Source organism: Myotis lucifugus, unplaced genomic scaffold (genome assembly GCF_000147115.1).
Source record: "Myotis lucifugus unplaced genomic scaffold, Myoluc2.0 scaffold_59, whole genome shotgun sequence".
NCBI classification, from domain to species: domain Eukaryota; kingdom Metazoa; phylum Chordata; class Mammalia; order Chiroptera; family Vespertilionidae; genus Myotis; species Myotis lucifugus.
The window spans coordinates 6,259,489-6,284,442 of NW_005871107.1; the positions used below are offsets into that span (position 1 = coordinate 6,259,489).

The window sequence follows — 24,954 nt, forward strand, 5'->3', positions numbered from 1 at the left end:
CATATGTGAATGGGCATTGTGGAGTAGAGTCATGGTAGAGCTCTGGACACAGGGAGAGCCTGAGTTCAGATTCCAACTCGCTAGTAGGAAGCTTTGTGTCTATGGGCAACATATCTCTCCTCTTTCAGTTTCTTATCTGTAAAATGGGAGTAATAATGTGTATGTTGCATGTCTGGGGATGTTATATTTAAAGTTGTTGGCATATTTCTTAACCTCTGGTAGCTGTTATTTTAGGTGTAAGAGATTGAGAAAAAATGTGCTGTGTATAAATGTTCTTTGGCTAACCTCTTCACCTTCTTTTATCCAGTCCTTCCCATCCCTTGCCCTCTGACCTCTGTTAGTCTGTCTCCTGTATCCATGCCTCTGGTTTTATTTTGTTCATTAGATTCCACATATTAGTGAGATCATGTAGTATTTGTCTTTCTCTGACTGCTTATTTTGCTTAGCATAGTAGTCTCCAGGTTCACCTATGCTGTCACAATTATTTCTTTTCTACCACCATGTAGTATTGCATTGGATAAATGTACCACAGCTTTTTTATCCACTCATCTACTGATGGGCACTTGGGCTGTTTCCAGATCTTAGCTATTGTAAAAAAATGCTGCTATGAACTTAAGGGTGCATATATTCTTTCTGATTGGTGTTTTGGGATTCTTAGCATATATTCCCAGAAGTAGGATCACTGGGTCCATATCTTTTCTTAATTTGAAGGAAAGCTGCTATTAAAGCTGTTAGGAGGCCCCACCTACTTCTTACTCTGTCTTATCCTATATAATTAAAGGCCAGCGACCATAAGTGTAACGACTGGAACAACCGCTCTACCAGTCGATATGAGGTGCATTGACCACCTCTTGGTCCCCCCTCACCCTCGTCCCCGGCTCACAGGCTCCAATCGCAGCATGGAGAACCAGGGTGGGTGGCGGTGGGGCGGGACTGGGGACTGGCGAGTGGGCAGAAGATGGCCCTGATCACAGGCTAGTTCTAGGGACCCTACCCATGCACGATTCCGTGCGCTGGGCCTCTAGTTCTGCCATAAGTGGCATTAGAAAACAGTGAGCCATGTGTTTTTTGGCAAGTGAATTGTCTGCACTGTATGAGTGTAGAAGCATGGACAGTCTGAGATAGGTATAACAAGAAGCTCTTATTTGACCGAATTGATTAGGTGTTGAATTGTATGATAGGCATAATTCATTATAGGCGTATATACAACTTCAATTAGGAACCAAGGAAATAAGCAAGTGAATTAGGCAGGGTCCTGCTCTCAAAGATCTGGTTTAGTAGCCCAAACCAGATATACAAAATTTCAATTGCAATACTGGCAGTCTATGGTCAACACCATAAAGAAAGTACAAAGAAGCAAGTAATTCTAGTGGTGGGGCAGGTGGTGAGCATGGGGAAATATCATTTTTGAGACAATCTTTTGCATTGACCTTAATGAATAGGTAGATTTTTGACACCTAGAGATGTAGAGGTGGAGTTTAATGCATGGATGATAATTGGGTTTAATAAATACTTTAGTCTGTCTGTAAGTTAGATCATATTAAAGCAAGTTGTGGAAAATTATATGAAAAGGTTAGCTGAATATGCAGCTTTAACATGGGCCCTGAATACCAGTCTTGAATATGGACTTTGGTAGAAGATGGAGACCCATTGATGTTTTTTGATGAGGAGAAATATTTAATTAGGGTACCACTTTAGTTAATGTGCTGAGCAGTCTGGATTAAGGAGAAGAAAGGCTGAGGCAGTAGACAATTAAGAGGGTGCTATGATTACAAAAGAGGTAATGTGACCTAAACTGGAACTGGGGCGGTGGAAATGTAAAGAAAGAGGAGACATACCTGAGATTTAGATGATGCTAATTTTGAGTGCCTACCATGAGTCTGGTACTGTGCTTCCTACACACGTTATTGCATGGTATAAAGAGTCGGAAACTGGTTTAGAGCAAGAAGGGAGAAAAAAACACACAACCAGATCCTAAGTATTGACTAAGGTTTGTAGTCTGGTGGTGCTAATTGTAGAAACCAAATGGTTGGGAAGAAGAGTGGTTTTGTCTACTCTAGCATGTGGTGGAAATGTAGAAATGGAGCTCAGAGGATTGGAGGGCTGGGCGAGTAGGTTAGGCTTGGAGAATAGAATATGTCAGAGTGTGTGCATGTGAGTGTGTATGTGTGTACATATGTATGTATATTCTGACATATCAGTAGAATAAGCATCAGAAAAACAAGCTTTCTACCCTGATTCTACTATTAACTAGCTGCATATCCTGGGTTAAGAATATACATATTTTCAATCTGTGGTTGGGAATTCAAGTATGCAGAGAGCTGACATAAATTATATCTGGATTTTCAATTGCAAGAGTAGTTAGCACCCCTCACTCCAAGTTCAGTGATCAAGTGTATAATTTCTCCGGGTCTCTTTCTTCATTATATCACTTGTGAGGCACTGGCTGAATGATCTAATAGTCCCTTCCCCTTCTAAAATTTTATCTTTTGTGTTTTTCTGTAAAATTCTAAGTGTCAGATTAAATTAGTGTCATCACCTTGTTGTGTCACAAGTGTATTAATATCAGTGCTATTTAAAGTCCTACCTTCTTTCCACTTGAATTGAGCACCAGTTTTTAACCAGCCTTCATTAATAATGTACTCACCTGGTATTCACTAGATATACTCAGCTGGTTAGAAATTTATTGTTTATAAATATAACTGTAACACATATGTAAACTGGGTATAGTTTATTTATTGATTTATTTTTATTGATTTTAGAGGAAGGGGGAGAGAGAGAGAGAGAGAGAGAGAGAGAGATAAACATCTAAGTGAGAGATAAACATCAGTTGATTGCCTTCCATATGTACCTCTGCTGGGGATCAATCCCAAAACCTAGGTATATGCCCTGACCTGGAATCGGACCCGAAACCTTTTGGTATACGGGGACGATGCTGCAACTCGCTGAGCTACATTGGCCAAGGCTTAACTTGATATATTTTAAATTGGCTTCTTGGGTTTACATGTACCAGGGTTTGAAAAAGATGTAATTAAATCTAGCAGATGAATTTTAGCTTGGAACAAAGTGATTCAGATTAAAATAGTGTTGTTTTACTTTATTTTTTCTTCCAATATCTAATGATATACTCATTTAATGTCTCAGGTTCACTAATGTATTTAAATGAAGCTACACTTCTCCATAATATCAAAGTTCGATACAGTAAAGACAGAATTTATGTAAGTATTTTACCTATTATTTAAGTTTTTGTTGGTCATAGGATGTAAAACTTGAAATTTTCTAACAGGAAATAATATTTGATCTGAGCCTATTGAATAGAGTGAGTTCTATGAGGATAAGGATTTTTTTTCTAATTTACTGCTATAACTCCAGGGCTTACAACATGAATGGTACATAGTAGGTATGTGGTAGATATTTGTGGAATAAAATAATGAATTCAGAGCATCATCTACTATCTTTCAGATTTAAAAATGTTTAATTTTATTAAAAAAACTAATTATTTGGGGATTTGATTTTTTATTTTTGATATATATCTGTAGATCTGTTTAAAAATTTTAAAAGTATTTTTATTGATTTCAGAGAGGAAGGGGGAGAGAGAGAGAGAGAAAAGCATCAATGATGAGAGAGAATCATTGATTGTCTGCCTCCTGCATGCCCCACACTGGGGATCTAGCCTGCAACCCGGGCATGTACCCTGACTGGGAATTGAACTGCTACCTCCTGGTTCATAGGTTGATGCTCAACCACTGAGCCACACTGGTCAGGCTAGATTTGTTTAATTAATTCACTTTTCACGTTGTTCTGCAAAGAATTTAAGGCATCCTATAAAAAATGTATATTGAAATTAAAAACTTGGATGACAAAAAATGTAAATTCCCCTAAAGGCAGTACCTGAGGAAATAATCAAGAACACTGAAATGCTGTGCACACAGCCTAAATAGTTGTAGTATACCATTAGATCCTAAATAGATACCTACCTTAAAAATCTAGAATATTAAGAAATGAAAGAGAATGCTTTTAATGTAAATAGATTTGCACCAAATTATTCAGATGGATAATTAACTAGCATGTTTTAATTATAATTACTCATTGTGCACATTAAAGGTTTTATTCTAATATGACCTAGTTGTGGATTCCTTTGTTGGCTGGAGATAAATTATCCACTGTAGTTCTCCTGTTATAAAGATGGGACTCTTCATTATTTTTGAACGAAGAAAACACATGGCTTCTTTGACACCTCCTAGATCAAATGACAGTCTTAATCTTTTATAACACTATCAATTTGCCTAATTGTACTTACTTAATTCTGACTAAATTACCTTTAGTCCTTGCCATCTGTCCAAGTAGTGACAGCTGGGAAATAGAAATAATCTAGTCTTTCCCAAAAGAGTTCACTTGCCATCTTTCAGTTCTACATAGCACAGTTTTAAGCCTTCACTCTCCTCCTTTATTTTTTTCAACATCAACTAAGTAAAGGATATACTAAGATTGATACATGGCTATTCTTGAGTAGAAATATATTTAGAAGCAAAAGTCACTCAATCTGCTGTTGAGCACCCGATGTGTGCTAAATGCTGTCTTAAGTATCAAAATAATACAAACTTTTAAAATTTGTTTGTTAAAGCAGTTTAACAAAAGTTGACTGAATATAACCAGGAAACATCATATTTCAGATAGAATTGGCCACTATTTTTTTTTTTGTCTTATATTATTTGGTGGTGGTGGACCAATCTTACATATTTAAGCAAATTTTGATTGACGTCTCTTTCTTGAAGTTAGGAAACTTTTTTATACCTTTACAGAATCATCATACTTCTTAAAAATTGAGATACTTTGTTTTTATTTGGGATGATTATATTAAAGCTTAATATTCACGGGATTCTGATTGGTCTTTCAATGCTTCCTATGTTGCAGTGGTACTATACATGACTATTAATAACTGAGGGTTTACATGCAGCATAATTGTATTTAAAACATTAGGTGTCTTTTTTACACATTGAGTTTAGTTGGCTTACACATTTTTGCTGGATTGCATGGTTGATAAAAAAAATTATCTGTTTGTGGAATTTAAGTTTTTATTTCTCATGTATAATGTTTACTTCCCTCTGGAGAATTTTAGGTTTATTCATAGCTTTTTGACCCTCTGTTCATAAGATATGTATGCAGGTGGGCAAATGACCTCTGTTAGGTAGTGGCTGTTTGGCTTCATCAGCTCCTGTTTAGAGAACCAGTTTTTCCAAAGTTAACCAAAGCCAAGATTGGTATGTTTTTTCCTAGCCAATTATGCCTTCTAGTTATAAAGCCATTAAAAATTAGCAACATATAAATATAGTTATTATTACTATAGTATATGTAAGAGAAAGAAGCGGTTTGGAATAAGAGCTTACATTTTGATATTTTTATATTTCTCATCAACCAGAAGTATCACTATTCTCTCTTAGACTTGAGTATAACAACAGCTATCTCTAACATTTTCATTGGTTACCGAAATCTCTGTTATTTTCCTTTTGTCTCCCATAGAAATATAATTATCTGGAATTTCTTATTTTTTATCCCACTCCAGGAAACATTTTTGGGAACAGTCACTGAATTTGAGATTAGTAGTCTGAGAATTCAAGGTTTCCGCATCATTTCCCTTCCACAACTAGAAGTAGAAAAGAGAAAAATATGGTCCTGCCTCTCCTTGTTTGACCAGTAAACCACAACTAATTGCTAAACCACAACTCTCTTTCTACCCGCAGGGAATTTTATAAATCCTATTGGTGCATTTTTTTGGCCTTTTAAAGCCACAGTTAAGTTCCAAATTCAAAAGCAAGCTTAAGTTGTTCATTAAACATTTAGCCCGGCAGTATTTAAGGTAATGGTTAGCATATGTTGTTTTGCAAAATCTGGGACCAAGTGATCACCACAGAGCTAAATCAGTTTTTGTCATTCAGTGATGGGAATAGATCTAGAGGATCCTACCAGCTGTATTAAACTCTTCAGTAATAGGGTGAATAAAATAGTCTAGGTGAGGAATATTAATGACCAAAACTTGGGCTGTAGGAATCGAAGTGGGAGAATAGATTTCCTAAGAAGAGTCAACAGAAGAAGGCTGAGCTAGAGGCTTAGAGACTCAGCTCTCTGTCTGTGAAGAATTGGTAGTGATACCATCAACCTGGAGAGCACATGGGAGGAGAATGTTTTCTTTGAGGCAAAAAAGGAAGTCAGGAGAAATAATCTTGATTTTGGACGTGCTGAGTTTGAGATGAGTATGGGATGAGAAGATACATTTATTGAGAGTTAGAGAAATATGGGTCCTATAGAGATCAGGGAATGTTTAGGGGTAGAAATGCAGATTTGGGAGTATAGCGAATTGAAAGTACTTATTTGCTATATTTTCTCCCCTATGAGCCTTGTTTAGTTTTAAATGAAAATAGTAATTGGAAAATCCTGTATTTATGCTTTTCCTGTTTAGACATATGTCGCCAACATTCTGATTGCAGTGAATATGCTTTTCCTGTTTAGACATATGTCGCCAACATTCTGATTGCAGTGAACCCCTACTTTGACATACCTAAAATATATTCTTCAGAAACAATAAAGTCTTATCAAGGAAAATCTCTTGGGACAATGCCACCTCATGTCTTTGCAATTGGTAAGTAATTTCAGTGCATCTTCGTTTTTATTTTTTCTTACATTGTATAAATTTACACAGTTTTTTAATAGATTAACAGAAGATATCATGAATTGAATATGTATTTTGGAGAGCCCGTATGCATTTTGAATATATCACCATTGTCAGTCGCACGCATTTTACAGGGTGGGGAAGAATACTTTATGACCAAATCATGGGGCAGTTGTATATCATTATCTTTGTTAAATGCCTGTGTCCTTTTAAGTGTGTCCACTCTTTAAAAGTAGGACATAACGAAAGCTGACCTCATGGCTCTTTTTGACTCCTCAACGCAATCCGTTTCAGTTTAGAAGTGTCCTCCTTTATAGATTTGAGGCCTTAGCCTTCTGCTCTTCCCCAGGACATCACTTGTGAGCGTAAGAGCAGATGTCTGCCAGGCCTCCCTTTACATCAGGGTTTTATAAAGTTGAAAGGACTGAAAATGGTGTATGCTTCATATCTCTGGGGAATCTATGGGAAGACAGCAGTATCTGTCTTTGCCTTTCTCAAGCTTTTTCTCATCTTAAAGCACTCCAGTTCTAAGGAGCAGCGAGATGGAGTTATTTGACCCACAGTCGGTAACTGCAAGTACAGAGATGTTAGCTAACCCTTTGGATCCAGACATAACGAGCAGTTACTTAACTGATGATATGTTTTGGTTCTGATTTTTAGTGCAGCTGTTTCTCTTTGGGCTTGCACTTCATGCCTGTGTTTTGGCATAAACTAGGCCTCATGAACTTCCAGTTTTGGCTGACTTGTGTACTGTGTACGATTAGGAGACTGAATATGTCAGCCAAGTCCAGTGCAATGGCAGATTGACTTTTGATTCTAAGATGCTCTAATGAGGCCCAGAAATCAGGATTTTAAAAAGATTCCCCGGTGATTCTAATATGCAGCCAAGGTTGAGAACCACTGCTCTAATGGGTATTGGTATGTTTTCTGTCAGCTACCAAAATGGTGCAAAATCCTTAGAACCTGAATATGAGCAAGTTCCTCGCTGGAGAGAAGTTACATGTTTAAAATGTAAATAAACTGGCTTTTATTTTTAGTTGTTTACCGCTAAAGAATGTATTTACAATGACTCCACAAAAGTGGGTGGAACAGATTGCTGAAAAATTGGTCAAAAGGATGGGTATACTCTTGCATGTAGTTTGCATTTGGTCCTTAGAGTAAAAGTCGCTAGTAAAGTCTGCTTCATTGGTAAGGATAGCAGTATTTTAATTTGAGACCACTTTAACAGAATTAAATCATGCTCAACTTATATGTCTAGTCTTACAATTTGAGACACTTTATAGCATAAATAGTTGGAGTATAATGAAGATAGTTAAAAATTAAATATATATATAAACAATTGCAAATATGAACAAATTAAAGCAGTTAATTCTGCCTATTTTTGAAATGCTGATAAGTTCTACAAGATGTTTAAATTGAGTAATAGTATTACAGAAAAAACACAGATTTATTTTGCAATTATGTATTTTTTCCTCCAGAAGAATTTTTGGTTGCCAGATTTTTTTCCCCAGAGCTCATAATTGATAGCTCGTTAACGTCTTATTTTTCTCTGTGGACTTCATTAGTTATTCATAGTGCGCATTTTTAATCTCTGCAGATCTTCTCTGGTACTGGGAAGAACTGAGCCACAGCTCATAATATGGAGACATTCTAGTACAAACATAAGAGTTGTTTATTTGGCTTTCACATTTCTTAGCTGTCAGAATCATAAGCTGCCAGACCATTTAAAGCAAATACTTTAGAGATATTTTGAATACTTTTGAATGCTTTCATTTAATTATAAGCATGCATTTATAATTTCTTTAGGAGTAATTTCTCTTTGCTAGTAAATGAATTTTCTGTCATCTAGTAAATCTGTATTTAATGCACTGCTCATCATTAATGTGTTATTTTGACTCCAGCTGATAAGGCTTTTCGAGACATGAAGGTGCTCAAGATGAGTCAGTCTATCATTGTATCTGGAGAATCTGGAGCTGGCAAAACGGAAAATACAAAATTTGTTCTAAGGTGAGAAATATTGAGCTAACGTGGAATCAAATTTGAACAGGTTGATTTTTTTTATTGTGACAAAAATATATACCAAAATTTACCATCTCAACCACTTCTAATGTGTACAGTTCAGTAATATTCAATATATTCACATTGTTTTTCAGTCAGTTTCCAGAACTTCTCATCTTGCAACACTGAAACTCCATACCCATTACACAATTCCCCATTTTCCTCTAGCTCAGCCCTTGGCAACCACCCTTATATTTTCTGCTTCTGTGATTTTGACTACTCTAGATACCTCTCATATAAGTAAATCATACTGTGTTTATCTTTCTGTGACTGGCTTTTTCCACTTAATGTAATGTCCTCAAGGTTCATTTATGTTGTAGCATATGTCAGAATTTCCTTCCTTAGTAAGGCTGAATAATATTCCATTGTATGTATATATTACATTTTGTTTACCAAGTCATTTATCAGTGTGCACTTGGATTGCTTCCATCTCTTGGTTACTGTGAATAGTGCTGCGATGAATATGTTATGAACAAAGAGATACAAATATCTCTTTGAGATTGGTTTGAACAGGTTGATTTTGGATTTCTTTGCATGTTTTATGACCTAGTTTAAAATAGTGGGCTGTATCCCTTTTATTTTATTTTATTATTAATGTTTTTAATTTTATTGGGGTGACATTGGTCAACATGAACATATAGGTTTCATGTGTGGATTACTTATTTACAGAATCTGTTTATAGGACCATGTGCCCACCACCCAAAGATTTCTTCTCCTGTCACCTCATATTAGGACCCCTTTCTTCCCTCACCCCCTCCCTCTGGCAGCCACCACACTGCTATTTGTGTTCATAAGTTTCAGTTTTATATTCCACATATGAATTAAATCATATAGATAGATCTTAGCTTTTTCTGTTTGACTTATTTCACTTTGCATAATGTTCTTAAGGTCCATCCATGCTGTTGTAAATGACGCTATTTCAAGCAGACACCTTATGTGGAAGCTAGGCTCTGTAGATTGAAAACTATTTCTGACGTTATTCTTTTGAGGATGCTGGAGAAGACCAGTGCTGGTTAGGCAAAGGGAAATCTATGAATATTCCTTCAAATCCAACCTTTATATTCTGTTCTCAATATTCCCCCGCAATTAGTATAGTTGAAACCCTTTTTTTACATTAGCTTATGATGACTGGCCTTATTTTTCCTTCTCCACAACCGTCCTCTCAGTGTATCCCCTGTGCTGCCATCAAATTAAACTGTACACTTAGTTTAAAATCATAGCATTTTAAATACAGAAGGAACAATAGTACTCATTATAGTTTAATACTTTCAATTTATATACTCAGGGATGTTAAGTCTAATGTTAAAGCTACTGCTAGGACCAGGGAATGCATTCTAAATTCTCACCAGGGTTGTTCTCATGTATTATAGTTCTTAGTTGATTGCTGCATGATAGATCCCTTTTTCAAATTTTGCTATTTTTTAATGCAAATGTATATGCTATTTAGAGTTATTTATATGAAACCAATTTGAGTTTGTTATTGCCTATTATGCACGCGCAATTCTTGTTAAATGAATGCTTCCTAATACTCTTGGAATTCTAAGTGGTTAAGTTTCTTTTTCTCTTGTATGTAATAGTCATATAGTAAGTCTGTGGTTAATATACACCTTTGAAATGAACACGTAATTAAGAAACTGTAAAATTATGGTGTAAACTGATAAGTCAGAGGTTTCTCTGTTTTGAAATGTGCCAGGCAAGTAGTTGATCCGTCATGTTTTATCTTGCACTGTAACAACATGAAGAGTGGTAATTTCCTAGTTGTTCAGTGGCAGATTACTGTATTTTATCTAGCCAGAGAGATTGAATTAATAGGCTATCACTAAAGCCTTTGTAATCAAATGCAGAAATGAATATTCCTGTGTGTAATGTATGGCATATTTAAAACCAGATGGTTAAAGTCAGAATATTCCCCAAAACAGGTTTTTAAAAATAATGCTGATTTAGATGTTAAAGGCAATCCAGATAGATTTAAATGTTTAAAGAGCTGTAACAGAATAGTTGCATTTAAATATAAATTTGTAATTTTTAGATAACCAGTTACAACAATGATCCAGGTTTAAATTTTCCATGTATTAAACAATATTAGAATTGTAATGTTAATATTATAACTTATTGTCATCTAAATTTTTATATCGTATTTTAAACAGATATCTGACTGAATCCTATGGAACAGGTCAAGATATTGATGAAAGAATTGTCGAAGGTATTGTTAATTTTTAAAATTATTATTTTATGTTGTTAGATATGTACGAGAGAATCCTCTGTAAGTGGTCTGGCATGTTCTCCCAGAGACCCAAGATTCTTCCTTCAACAAATCTTTGCTCAGATACCATGTTTTCATTTACTTAATAGCTGTTGTCACTCCTTCCCCTCCACCAATGTAAATGCTAAGATGGCGGGAATTTTTATATATTCCAAACCTCTGGTGTAGTGCCTGATACATAGCATATCAGTGATCCATAAACAGCAGTGGATGGATGAAAGAAATGCAGGAAACATCTTTTGGGTGAATGAAGGAAATACAGGAAGCTCTGTAGCCTCCTGTTTTTACTTTGTGTTTTTTTTTTTTTTGTAAAATAGGAGAGAGCAAGAAGGTTATTTAGAATTGAAGTGCTTTTGGGGAAAATCATTTTAACAGAAGAGTACAATTAGAAGGCAAGGCTCTGTAAATTGATTCATGTTTCTTGATCTAAATGATTTTTTTACTTTTACTTACAATTCTCACTGTGGTATTGTGACACAACAAGTATGAGGATCTCATAAGTAATGCTGTATTCACTGTAAAGTACCTACTTTAGTGAGGGAATTACCCTTTAAAATTAAATAAATAAAATAAAAAACAAATTATGGGTTAATTCAATAAACTACTAATTAGTATTCTGATTTGTTTACTTGAGGTGCACACTTGCTTGAGAATTGAATACAAGGCTGTGCTGTATTGTACAACATGTAGTGTTCTCGAGTTGAGAAAAGTTGGAAAGTATTATCCCAAATATTTCTACAACTCTTTACTAGAGGATAGTGCATATTAACTGGCAGGACACAGAAATCTTTTGATGCCATTTTAATTGAAGTTTGGAATAAGTATATCATTAATAGCATTAATACAATTTTCTGATGGAGAGGCCCTTATCCTATTTTCGGATATTTTATTAATATATTAAATCTTTCAGTAAAAACTGGTGATGGAGTCCGTAAAGGAGTTGGGGAGACCTGTAATTAAGTCCCTTTTTTTGCCAGTAGCCAGTCATGTGGCCTTCCACAAGTCAGTTGACTGTGTTGTGCAATAGTTTTTTGCCCACCTGAAAGGTGAGGTATATATGCTAACATTGCCTTTAGTTTTACATGCTTTCTTATTTTTCCAAGTGAAAAAACTGGGGAGTGATCTTTAAAAGGGTTTAGAGACTAGTTAAGCTTTCTACTGTGGCTAGAATAAGAGAAATGGACTTTAAAGTTTCATTAAAAATACTCTAGCGATAGACATTGTGAAGCAATTTATGAGGTGGTTGAGGGAGAATATGTGACTAAGATTGACACTAGTCTGGTATGTTTACAGTTGAGACTCTTATGAGTACAAGAATAGATTCTGGTAACCTTTTAGATGTGATATGTCTATAAAATAAAAACAAATCTTATCTTTGTTTATTGAGATTTACAAACTGTTGTTCTGAGAACCTTGTGTAGGTAATTCTATAAACTAGTTCATTAGTTTTGTTGGATATGCATGTAAAAATGTTAAATCTGGAGGTTTTATTAATATACTAGAGGCCTGATAAATGAAAATTCGTGCAAGAGTAGGCCTTCCTTCCACTGGCTGCCGGCACTGGCTTTCTGCTGGCACCGGCTTCCCTCCTGCACCTGGGAACTGGGCTGCTTCCATCTTCTGGCCTCCGGCAGGTTCCCGGGACCCGGGCTGGTTTCCCTCCAGCCCCAGCTTCGTCAGGAAGGATGTTTGGAAGACGGCTGGTCTTATTAGCATATTATCCTTTTCTTATTATAGATAAAATATTTTAGACAAGTTAGTCAACTAATAATTTGTTGCCTGTATTTTGTCACAAGAGGTTTGCTATTTTTGATATTATTATCACTACTCTAGTAGGACTGATGTGAAAATCTTAACATTTTTAGGGAATAATTTAAAAACTTGAGTTACAAATTTTGTAACTTAGTGAATTTTAAAAAATTCAGTCTTTCCCATAACATATTTATTTTTAAATATATTTTGAGTAATTTTCCCATCTCTTACACGTTAATAAGGCCTGATCAGAGAATAGTCAGTAAATATTTGTGGGAATTGGCATTACATGTGAATTTTCATGTAATATTTTTGAGAACATTTTTAGCTATATCATTTTATAAATTTCCTTTATGCTAATTTTTTGATGGAATATTTTCATTTCTATTTTAATAGCTAACCCACTCTTGGAAGCCTTTGGAAATGCAAAGACTGTTCGCAATAATAATAGCAGTCGATTTGGAAAATTTGTAGAAATACATTTCAATGAAAAGGTGAGAGTGAGTTTGGGGATGATATGTTTGGGGTGTGTTTTTGAAAAATACAAGGGTCTTAATAGAATTGGTACTGTACTTGAACTTGTGGTAAATTTGTTTTAGTGTCTCTCTGTTACTTTAAATAGATGGGATAATACATATGTTCACACTATGACCTCTATTAAACACTTGAAGCTTACATTTAGTTATCTGTTTTTCCCCCTTTATTTGATAAACATTGCAAACTTTTTGATAGACAAATGTTTATTAGAAAAAATAAATACTTTAACATTTATCGGTTATACTTTAAGACTTGACATGCAAAAATGTGTTTCCTCTTTGTTTTTTAGAGTTCAGTTGTTGGAGGATTTGTTTCCCATTATCTTCTAGAGAAATCTAGGATCTGTGTTCAAGGCAAAGAGGAGAGGAATTATCATATCTTTTATAGGTTGTGTGCGGGTGCTTCTGAAGATATTAGGGAAAAACTTCATTTGAGCTCCCCAGATAATTTTCGGGTAAGTTGGATGAAAAAATTTCATGCAAGACTTGCAAATTGAATTGTCTTTGACTATAAAACTTATTTTAGTGGATTTTGATAGTTTTGTGTAACTTTCATTAAATTTTGATAGCTTTATGTAACATGACATAATTTCTGTACTAAGTAGATTTCTATTTAGACTTCCTGCTGCCTTTATAATGTAACACCATATGAAGAATTATATAATGGTTAGGTAAAAGGGTAGATGTTAATAACCTTATCAGTGTAAGCTCAATAAGAAATTTGTACTAGTTCTATAATGTTGGCTTTAAAGTTACCTTTTACTTTTTGTAAAAAAAAAAGTAAGCTTGACCACTGAATTAATATTAATAAGGGCCTATGATTTTATCTTCCTTAATTCAGTTCAACAACAAATATTTTTGTTTGCCCAGTGGGTGCCAGACATTGTGCCAGGGTTATAAAGATAAAATGAAACAGTTCCTGCTTCTGAGCAACCTAGGGTCTGGACACACACACACACACACACACACACACACACACACACACACTGATGTGTTGAAATGATAAATAGATATGCATAGGATGCTGGGGATTTTGGAAAAGCTTAATGGAACAACTGAATCCTGCAGGATTTTCAAGTGTTGACTAGAGAAGGAAAGATGCAAAGGTTATTCCTGGTAGATGCAAAAAGATGAACAGAGAAAGGCAAGAAACAGTAAAGCAGGAAATGGTAGGAGGTGATGCTTGAGAGTTTGAACTTCTATAGTTAATAAGGAGCTATTTAAGGGCGTTAAGTAGAAAATTGGGTGTCAGATCTATACTTTCCTCTGGCTTTAATATGGAGATGGCTTTAAGGGAGTAGAGGATGAGATGGATTGAAATAACAGCCAACGATAAATTGTTTGGGAATCTATGGCTACAGGTTGAAGTAAGAATTGCTCAGTGTCTGAATTTGTTTTATGGATGGCAGGGTTACAGAGTGGTGGACGTACAAAATATTAAGAGGTAATATTGATAGGACTTGGAGACTGATTATGGTAGGGAGTAGAAAGAGTTTGGGATAATTTCCCAAAATTTGATTAGGAAAACTGAGTGGATATAAATACCATATTGGGGCCAGATGAAAGATTTAGCATATAGGATGAGTTCAGTTTGGAACCTATGGATCATCTGAGCAGAGATGTTCAGAAGATCAGTGTCAGTGCTGGAGTGACAGGTTTGGGAGATGGTACTCTGGTGGAAGTTAGAACCATGATAGTGAATAGATGAGATTGTCCAGAGAGATTGTTAATGTAGAAAATGTGGAGGATGAGCAGATAAAGAGTTGCCCAAGAAAGGAAGCTCATGCCCTAACCGGTTTGGCTCAGTGGATAGAGCGTCGACCTGTGGACTAAAGGGTCCCAGGTTCGATTCCGGTCAAGGGCATGTACCTTGGTTGCGGGCACATCCCCAGTAGGGGGTGTGCAGGAGGCAGCTGATCCATGTTTCTCTCTCATGGATGTTTCTAACTCTCTATTCCTCTCCCTTCCTCTCTGTAAAAAATCAATAAAATATATTTAAAAAAAAGAAAAAGAAAGGAAGCTCAAGTGGAGTTGTGAGGGAAGTACAGGAAAAATCTCGAGTGCCAGGAATCGCAAGCCAATTGAGTTTCAAGAAGTGGTGACTAGGGATGGCTAGCATAATTTACAAATTCTCAGCTAGGAAATAGTGTCCCTATACCTAGAGAGTATCATGCTAAGTGAAATAAGTCAGTCAGAAAAATATGAATATTACATGATCTCACTCATACGTGGGATCTAAGTAACAAAATAAACTGTTGTACGGAGTAGGATCCAGAGACATGGAAGCATGGAACAGAGTGCGGAATCTCAGAGGAAAGGTGGGGGAGGGTGGGTGGATGGGAGGTAACCAATCAAAGATCTTGTATGCATGTATGCATAACTCATGGACACAGATAATAGGGTGGTGAAGGCCTGGGGTAGGGGGCAGGGGTAGGCTGGAGGGGGTCAAAGGGGGAAAGGGGGACATGTGTAATACTTTCTACAATAAAGAGTTCTCTGAAAAAAAAAACACAAGAAGAAAATAGTATCCTTGTGAGAGAGATATGGGAGTCTTGGTATGGGAGTTAGAAATGTAGTGTGTATAAAATTTTCCAGGTAATTTTGATAGTCCTCTTTGGACAGTAATCCTCCATTTGAAAATCATGTATATATATATATTCTCTCTGTGTGTACCTGTGTGTGCATGTGTATTTATCATAGCTTCTCTTTATTTAATTAGTTTCTTTTAATGTGTACTTGGAAATTTTAAAACTTCATTGTTTCAAAGTGCTTTATAACTGCATCTATTAAAATGTTCAGCCTTCTCTAGAACTCACCAAATTAATTGGAATTTGCAATTAGTTGACCACATTATCTTCATGAAAGTAGAAGAGGCATATCTAGACAATGATTTTTTAGAAAAGTAATATAAATTACTGTGAATCATATGAAATGTAATAATCATGATGTGGCTCTGTCCTCAATGAGTTAATGATAAAGTGATGTGACTACTCTTGTCTTAATCTAGCGTTTCTGCTTCGAGGCTTAGAGCATAGTTTTTGCATGTCTCAGAATGTACCGATTTTCCTGGCACAATCGTAGGCATCCTAAAAGGGCAGCTACTGAAATCCTTTACCAGGTCAGAGAGTTTCCTGCCTCTGTAGTGTGACTTGGGAGTCATGATTTCCTCTTTTATAAGCGAGTCCTTTGGTGTTAGGAGACTAGAGGAACAGCATTGCCTTTCACCTAAATACATCTACTGTCTTGATATTCCTTTCATAAATAAATACACACACCTCTCTATTCCTCCCCCCAAATAATTATACCTTACAGTGGTTTGGAAGTGTGTTGATAATTTCATCAGGTTTTTCTGTAGTTTACAGCAATTATAGTTAAGATAAAAAAAAACCCTACAGTAGGGTGAACACTTCCATAAAATACACACGTATTTTGTAAAATAAAGGTTTAAATTCTTACATTATTCAAAATTTGCAAATATTTTTGTATATATTTTTTGTATATATTTTATAGTCATGCAAAGATCCTTAAGCATAAATAAAGCTTTGATAGAATGAGGATAGATTGCAAGAATAGTTACAACTTTCTATTTACAGAAAAGTTGGAAGACACAAGTATATTTCCTAGGTTGTAATATTAATTAAGTTCATCTGTCCAATAGCCAAGTAATTGATAAAAACAATTAGGGTGGGGGGATAAACTCTTGCTACCAAAGAAAACATTTGTTTGGGCTCTGTATGTTTAAGCTACTGTTATCTTACTAAATATTAGAGCTCTTTTTTTGAAATAGTTCATTGAAAATACTTACCAGTATTATTCCCCCTCCCTTCTCTTATATTTTTCCCCCAAAGTTTCTACAGTAGAAAGAAAAACTTATTACCAACATTTTCTGGTTTTTACCAACTTTAATATTTCATTATAATGGAGGAGGGAAGATAGATGGATGCATTGATCATCTAAAATATTAGTTTATTTCAAAATTATTCAAAATTTACTATAATTTTTCCTCTTGGTATCTGTATAATGTGGTATCTTAAATCTTGGAATACATGCCATGATGCATGGAATCATAGTGACCTGATTTAAGAGGCGCTGAGATGTTTTTTAAAAATTTGCCATCTTGTTCCTTGTGCACTTCCTTCCTGCCTCCTCCCCCCACTCCCTTAAAGGTGGGTAAGAGATTCTCTTTGAGACCAATATAGTATTATATTCTTCCAACTACTTCCCTTGTTCTATGTTTTGAAAGCCTTTAAAAGGCTTCTGGGCAACAAAGAAAATCCTTGAGATAAAAGCTGAAACTGTTATTTGAATATGAAGGTTCTTATGGCAAGTATTGTAATTTATGTGTAGTCAGTGTTAACTGTCAGTAAATATGAAAGGCATGTTTTAAAGAACTGATTCTAAAAATAAAAAATTAAGAAATTGAAAGATAATATTTGTTAATTATTTAGGAATTGAAATATTACTTGAAATATTCAACCACACTGTGTGGGTCTTTGAGACTCACACATTTAGTAAGAAGGTGATTTTCATTACTATCTGTAGTAGGTATGAAGATATTTGACACTGAATATTTTAAATTGCTGCCCTTTAAATATAGAAAAGCTTTATGGTATTGATTTTTCTGTTAACCATAAAATGTAATGTACTGTGAGGAATTGGGATTTTCAACATCCCTGGTTTGATTAGTAGGAGTAAAATGCTTATATAGAAGTACTGATTTTCCTTGACAGGTTATGTTTAGAAGTTCTTTATGGTTAGCGCTACTTGATAAGTTGTGTTGTCTCCTGAACTGTTTTCCTGAGGGTCATATTTGTTAATTACATTTTACATTTCTTTGTTCTAGTACTTAAACCGAGGCTGCACTAGATACTTTGCTAACAAGGAAACTGACAAACAAATTTTGCAGAACCGAAAAAGTCCTGAGGTATAGTAGACTATTTTTTTTAAATTAAAATCTTTAATACCCAAAAAATTGTGCTAAAAGATACATTTTTTATTTTGGAGCCCAAATAAGTTTTCTTACTTTTAGGCTGGTACTTTTGAAAACCAAATACTCATCCAAGCCTCTCTAGAGTGTATGTAGTACTTGATGCCTATGCTGGTATCTACAGAGCTTTAGGTTCTGGCTCCTACACTGCTCTCCTCTTGTTCTTTTTTGCGGCAAGAGGGTGTTGAATTGCCTAAGAATTATCCTTTGCTAGTATTTTTGAAACTTGCTGTCATATTACCCACTTGAGATTAAGTATAAAATATGTCTTTTATAATTGCCTACTTCAAGGCAGAAATAAGCTTTGTGGTAGACATTATTGTGAATTAATGCTTATATATTATTGTATTTCTCTTTAATACATATTTCTGTAATATATTATAAAAAATTTTGCATATAGGCCTTACTTAATTATTACATTTCTAAAAGTAATTATTTATAATTATACCATTAACTGTTATTTAAAGAACATTAACTCCTTAATCTAAAAATTTACTATAACACATAAATTTTAATATGCATTGTGTAAGTAATAAGTGGTATTAAACTGTATCTACTCAAGGAGTTTAAATTGTAAAATACAAAGTCAGGATTAATTATAGGGACTAGTCATATTGTCTTTATTAATTTTATTAAAATATTTATATTGAGTATTTAATTGAACACATTTTTATTGTACTCAGTTTTTAATGCTTCTGCATTTGAGAGTCAGATGCTTTTGACTCCTTTCAAAATGAGTGAGATGAATTATGTCTTTATTATATTCATGGAAAAGAACAGAAAGCAATGAAAATCCCCATTATTTTGAATTCTAACAGTTAATTTTTAAGTTGACATTTTAGCTATTATTTTAGACCCAGATGTCTGAACTATAAATTATTAACTTTAGTTTGTTACATCCATGGTTGGAACTTTAAGAAGTAACATTAATGTTTATTATGATATCTTATTTTGTCATGATAACCTATATTTTCATAAGGCATCATCAAAATATAGAAATTATATTCTTTCCACTAAGATAATGGAGACATTTCCTTTGGCATGGAATAATATGAGTAGAGAGGAAAGAAAATTGGATTTTACTCTTTAAAGAGTAACATGGTACTCTCCTATGAAGAAAATATACTCTTTCTGATTCTAGTGTCAGCCGATTTTGTTAGGAATCTTATTTATATTATTAAGTTTATATATAGAGATATATAAGTGAACAATGAATTAATATGTTTAAATTACTTTTTATGTCTTCTTTATCAGGAGGATGAGGTGATCATTTTGACTAATTAGAATCCTTTGCCTAGTTCCATTTGAGTGCCTTTAAGCTGTGTGTAATTTTTAGGAGAATGCAGTATTTTTAGTCTTCCATAATTGCAATGTATTCATTAACATTAGATTAAAAACAGTTTTAAAATGATGTAACCATTCAATTGCAAGACTAAAAATTCTGCGTGATGTGTGTTTTCTGTTAACTTTGGCTGCACGCGATTGTTTCCTTTACTGCTTTTAAAAATAAGATAAAATTTCTTTATCTAGACATTTTCCAGAAATTTCACACAAATATAATTAAACATTTTAGAGAATTTTGTGGGAGGCAATCAACTTTAGCTGAGAAGCAGTGGGCAACCGGAGGAGAAGAAACATCTCCAAGAGGTGTCTTTAATGGCCAATGATCATGCTGTTACCTAATGTTTAATTTTACTTATTCATTCTCAAGTTCTGGAAAATTTCTAGACCAACCTTTCTATGTCCAGTAACTTTTATTTTTCTCCTTTTAGTTTTTGCAGGCCTGATTTTTCCTTCCTTTTTCTGAGTTTGTTATAAGTTCTAACAATGAATACTTTAGATGCATGTTTTTATTTTAAGAGAGAAATAAAATTCTCTTCATTTTTTTCTGATACGTTTTCAGTTATTGCATAAATTCTTAGAGTAAGCATAATGCTTACTAATACATTTTACCTCATTTATATTTACATAGAAAGGTTTAAAAAGTAATTCTCAGGCCATGAAAACTTATTAGCCTGTTCACTATTTACTTCTGTTGAGTATTAGTGCAGTTGATGGCAGTTAACCTAAAGGGGTATAATGCTAAGTGTCAGATTAAAACTTTTTTACAATTTTTTTTGCCTCAGTTCATTTTGACCTATGGTTCATGTTGATTCATTTCAACCACTAATATTCCATTCTTTTTTACTCAATTTTTATGTTTATCTAATACTCTAGCATTATATGCTTTAGAGTTAATATTGTAATTAAATTGGAAAACATCTTATTCCATTTTTGACTGAAATTTTTATTGAGATAATTATAGATTCTTCTGCATTTGAAAGAATTATACAGAGAGATTCTGTGTACACTTTACCTAGCCATTCACTTTTTGAATGTTAGAATATTAAAGTTTTTCCATCAGCACATTTTATTTTTGCATGTTATATAGTGCAGCAGTAGACTTCGTGTAGTGTTTTTTTTAGTATACTTAAATAATGTAAGATTTAGCTAATTGATGTCTTCTTATTTTATAGTATCTTAAGGCAGGTTCCTTGAAAGATCCTTTGTTAGATGACCACGGAGATTTTATTAGAATGTGCACAGCCATGAAAAAGATTGGTTTGGATGATGAAGAAAAGCTTGATCTGTTCCGGGTAGTAGCTGGTGTCCTGCACCTTGGAAATATTGATTTTGAGGAAGCTGGAAGCACTTCAGGTATCTTTGTGGTTTTTTGTTTCCTTTTGTTTTTAAGGAGTAAACTAAAGGTTCTGTCATTTCTTTGTCATATGTAAGTTGAACCCGTGTGCAGGTTTGTTAATACCCTGAAATTTCTAGAATTTACTGTTTTATGGTGAGTCATGTAAATGAAGGATGCTGCATGGTCTGTCACTATTAGTTCTGATGAGGAATACACTTACTTATGAAGGACAAGTAACTGCCAGGGTCATATTTAGTGACATTTTTCAACTGATATTATACTTTCCCAATAAATGAACAGAATAATTCTCTACCATCTGTTAAGGTATTTGGACATTTTTTAAGGCTCATTGATTTAAATTTGGATCAGTTAATTAGGGCAATTGAATACATAAAAGCCCAATTACTTTATTACTGGAAAATTAAAATAGGTTGAATTTTGTGCAAATTGAAAAGAGCATTTAAGTGCATGCATGATAGTAACTTTTCAACTCTCTTGGTATATAGCCTTATATAAGGAGTAAGAATTTTTATACACTCTTAAATTTGTTCTGTGAATACAGGGGTTGGGAAACTATGGCCCATGGCTGCATCTGACCAGTGGCTTGTTTTAGTAAATACAATGTTGTTAGAACACAGCCGCACTCATTTCACTTACGCCTCGTTTGTCCCAGCTTTTGTGCTCCAGTGGCAGAGTTGAGGAGTTGTTGATAGCAAAGCCTAAAATCTGACATTAGGAAAAAAAGGCAGTTGACTCCTACATAAACACATTATTTAAAAATCTTATACTGAGTTAAAAATATTGAAAGCACCGTTTCATAGAGGAGTCAATACCATGGGCTTTGGTGTCAGATCCCAGAAGCTCTCTGAGCCTTGGTTTTTTTGTAAAATAATGAAGTAATTCATGACAAGTGCTCTTAAAGTATCTAGCAATAGTGTGCTAGATATAGGGAAGGGGCACAAGAGTGAGGAAAAAGAACATTTAAAAATGTGCCTTCTGTGTGCAAGACTCTCTATAGACAGTATTTCATCATCATCATAATCAAAACTTGATAAAGATAATGAGGTAGGAGATATTATCTCCATTTTACACACATGCAACCTGTGTAAAATGGTTGTTAATGAAATGGTTGATATGAGAGCCAAGTTCTACCCATGTTTAAATGACTCAGTTAATTTTCCCTCTGTGCCCCTAGTCACTGACCTTCCCACATGTTGTGATCTGTGAATGAGCAGATTCAAATAGACATTCTTAATGACTTACAGATTTAATGTCCTGTGATGCTGTGAAGTCAGTAATATCAGGCGTAGCATAGTGTTTAATAGCATGTGTTCTTGAAGCAGACTGCTCACCCTGTGTTAGCTACCTGTGTGACCTTGGGCCAGGAACTTCTTCATGTCTCAGTTCCTCACCTGTATACTGGACAACAGCAGTCCCTACCTCATGTTAAAAGGAGAGGAATAAATGAGTTAAATATTTGTAAAATGATGTGAATACTTATGTCTGGCACATAGTAATGACAGTATAAATATTTTTAATGAGTAAGGAAAATAAAAATACAGATTCCTTCCAGTTTAAAATGAGAAGAAAAAAAGCAAAACCAGGTAGTTCTTAGTGTGCATTAAATTTTTTTATTAGTTTTTTTGAGGGATTTTTAACATTTATTTTGAAAATGTAATTAACGTTAAAACACATTTCATTTCCTCTATGTCATTGTTATACCAAGGGAGCGTGTGAGAGCTCTAAGTAACACAAAAACTGTTTAGAATATTTAATGCACACTTTGGAATTGTTTTAGGAGTGATAAGTAGCATTTTCTTACCTCGTGTTATCATCCTGAGGTAGAACATGCAAATGTACGTAGAGGATCATAAATGGGGCATGATCTAGTTAGTTGAAAAGCACTTAAATGATCAATAGGCACATAACACATATTTACATTATCTTTAATTTTTCTTCTCAAACTTTTTTCAGTTGAAGGGAAAATGAGCAGAAAGCCAAGAAGATTGGAATGAGGCAATAAATTAATAGGATTAATAAAAGGGGTTATTTTTATTTTAATAGTTAAGATTTGATTATATTACTCTTCAACCTTCCTATGAACCTTCCTATAGACCTAAATGGTTTCTGTCTAATTAGAATTGATTTTTTTCCTCTAGAGAGCTCAATTTTGGCATTTTCACAATCTGAGAAAACTGTGAATATTTTTGCAATTATTTCATTAGAAAATTTATTCTCTAGTAGATTTTTAGAAGACACTGTTTCTGAAAAGTTTTTCATGATGGAAATGCAAAAAAAAATACCTATTGGGACTTTCTATGCTTTTTAAATTCCACATAGCAAAATTATATGTTATAACAAATTTTTTAAATGTTCAAAGAAGTTCTTCTTTGGAAGGGGAGTAACATGAAAACCTTACATTATTTTACAGTATTTTACCTTTTGAAAACTTTTAAACTAAATATTTTCTTACATTAGCTTTACATAATTCCTGGAAATATGTGAGAATCTTTGCAAAATAGTAAATTAATGAATTATCGATAGTCACTTTTTTTCACTTACATAATTTTAGATAATGCATATGTATGTAGAAACTTAAAATGAGTAGTAAGGTTATTTTAATAGAGTTAGAGGTTTAATACATTTAAGTATTCTCTCCCCTCTTTTTTTAACAGCTTTATTGAAATATAATTCATACCATACAATTTACCCATGCAAAGTGTACAATTCAGTGGTTTTTAGTATACTCAGTGTTGTGCAACCATAACCACAATCAGTTTTAGAGCATTGAAAGCACAAAAAAGAAACTCTATACCCTTTAGCAGTGGCCCCCCACCACCACATTCCCTCACAAATCCCTCAGCCTTAGGCAACCATTATTCTAATTTCTGTCTCTCTAAATTTGTCTATTACCACATTTTGTATTTATTTACTGTGGTCTTTTGTGACTTTATTTTTGTGCCTGTATTTCTTTTTACTGCTGAGTAATATTCCATTGTATGGATATGCCACATTTTATTTATCCATTCATCATTTGATGAACATTTGGGTTTCCAACTTTGGCTATTATGAATAATGCTGCTGTAAGCATCCATGTATAAATTTTTGCATGGGCGTGTTTTTATTTCTCTTGAGTATATGCTTAGGACTGGAGTTGTTGAGTCATAGGGTAACTCTATGATTAACTTTTTGAGGAACTGTCAGACTGTCTTTCAAAGTGTACCATTTTACATTCTCATCAACAGTGTATGGAAGGTTCCTGTTTCTTCACATCCTCACCAACACCGTCTTTGTCAGAGTGTAGCCTTCATAGTGAGTGTGAAGTGTTTATCTCATTGTGGCTTTTGTTTGCATTTCCCTGATGGCTCAAGATGTTGAGCAGCTTTTCCTGTCTTTATTGGCCATTTTTATACCTTTTTTGGAGAAATGTCTATTCATGTATTTTGTCCATTTATTAATTGGGTTGTCCTTTTATTATCAAGTTGTACCTGTTTTATTAAATACTAGAGGCCCGGTGCACAAAAATTTCTGCACTCGGGGAGGGAGGGGGCCCTCAGCCCGGCCTGTGCCCTCTCGCAGTCTTGGACCCCTCGGGAGATAACGACTTGCTGTCTTAGGCCCGCTCCCGGGTGGCAGAGGGCAGGCCCAATCCCTAGGTGCAGCCCCTGGTCGGGCTCAGAGCAGGGCCGATTGGGGAGTTGGGGCGCCGCCCCCTGTCATGCACAGAGCAGGGTGGATCGGGAGGTTGCGATGCCACCCCTAGTCACGCTCAGGGTAGGGCCGATTGGGGGGTCAGGGCACCGCCCCCAGTCACACTCAAGGCAGGGTCGATGAGGAGGTTGCGGCACCACTCCCTGTCCTGCACAGAGCAGGGCCAATCAGGGGGTTTGGGGCGCTGCCCCCTGTCACTCACAGAGCAGGGCCCATCAGGGGGGTTGGGGCTCCGTACCCTGTCACACACAGAGCAGGGTCGATCAGGGGGTTGGGGAGCTCCCCCCTGTCATGCACAGA

General features: G+C 34.9%; 1 protein-coding gene across 9 annotated transcripts in view; it reads left to right on the forward strand.

Moving 5' to 3' along the window:
- MYO6 (myosin VI) overlaps positions 1-24,954 on the forward strand; it is a 139,586-nt gene that overhangs the window by 64,908 nt on the left and 49,724 nt on the right. For 7 of the 9 annotated variants that reach the window (XR_002829434.1, XM_014456386.2, XM_023754302.1 and 4 more), the window contains 8 exons: positions 3,145-3,218; positions 6,508-6,637; positions 8,569-8,674; positions 10,873-10,928; positions 13,137-13,234; positions 13,567-13,731; positions 18,120-18,200; positions 20,780-20,960. Coding sequence is in view for 8 of the 9 variants with exons in the window: in XM_014456386.2 (XP_014311872.1) it covers positions 3,145-3,218; positions 6,508-6,637; positions 8,569-8,674; positions 10,873-10,928; positions 13,137-13,234; positions 13,567-13,731; positions 18,120-18,200; positions 20,780-20,960 (891 nt within the window). In the remaining variant the exon portion in view is untranslated. Of the gene's footprint in view, positions 1-3,144; positions 3,219-6,507; positions 6,638-8,568; positions 8,675-10,872; positions 10,929-13,136; positions 13,235-13,566; positions 13,732-18,119; positions 18,201-20,779; positions 20,961-24,954 lie in introns of those variants that run through there. The other 2 variants (XM_023754304.1, XM_023754305.1) reach the window with 2 other exon arrangements.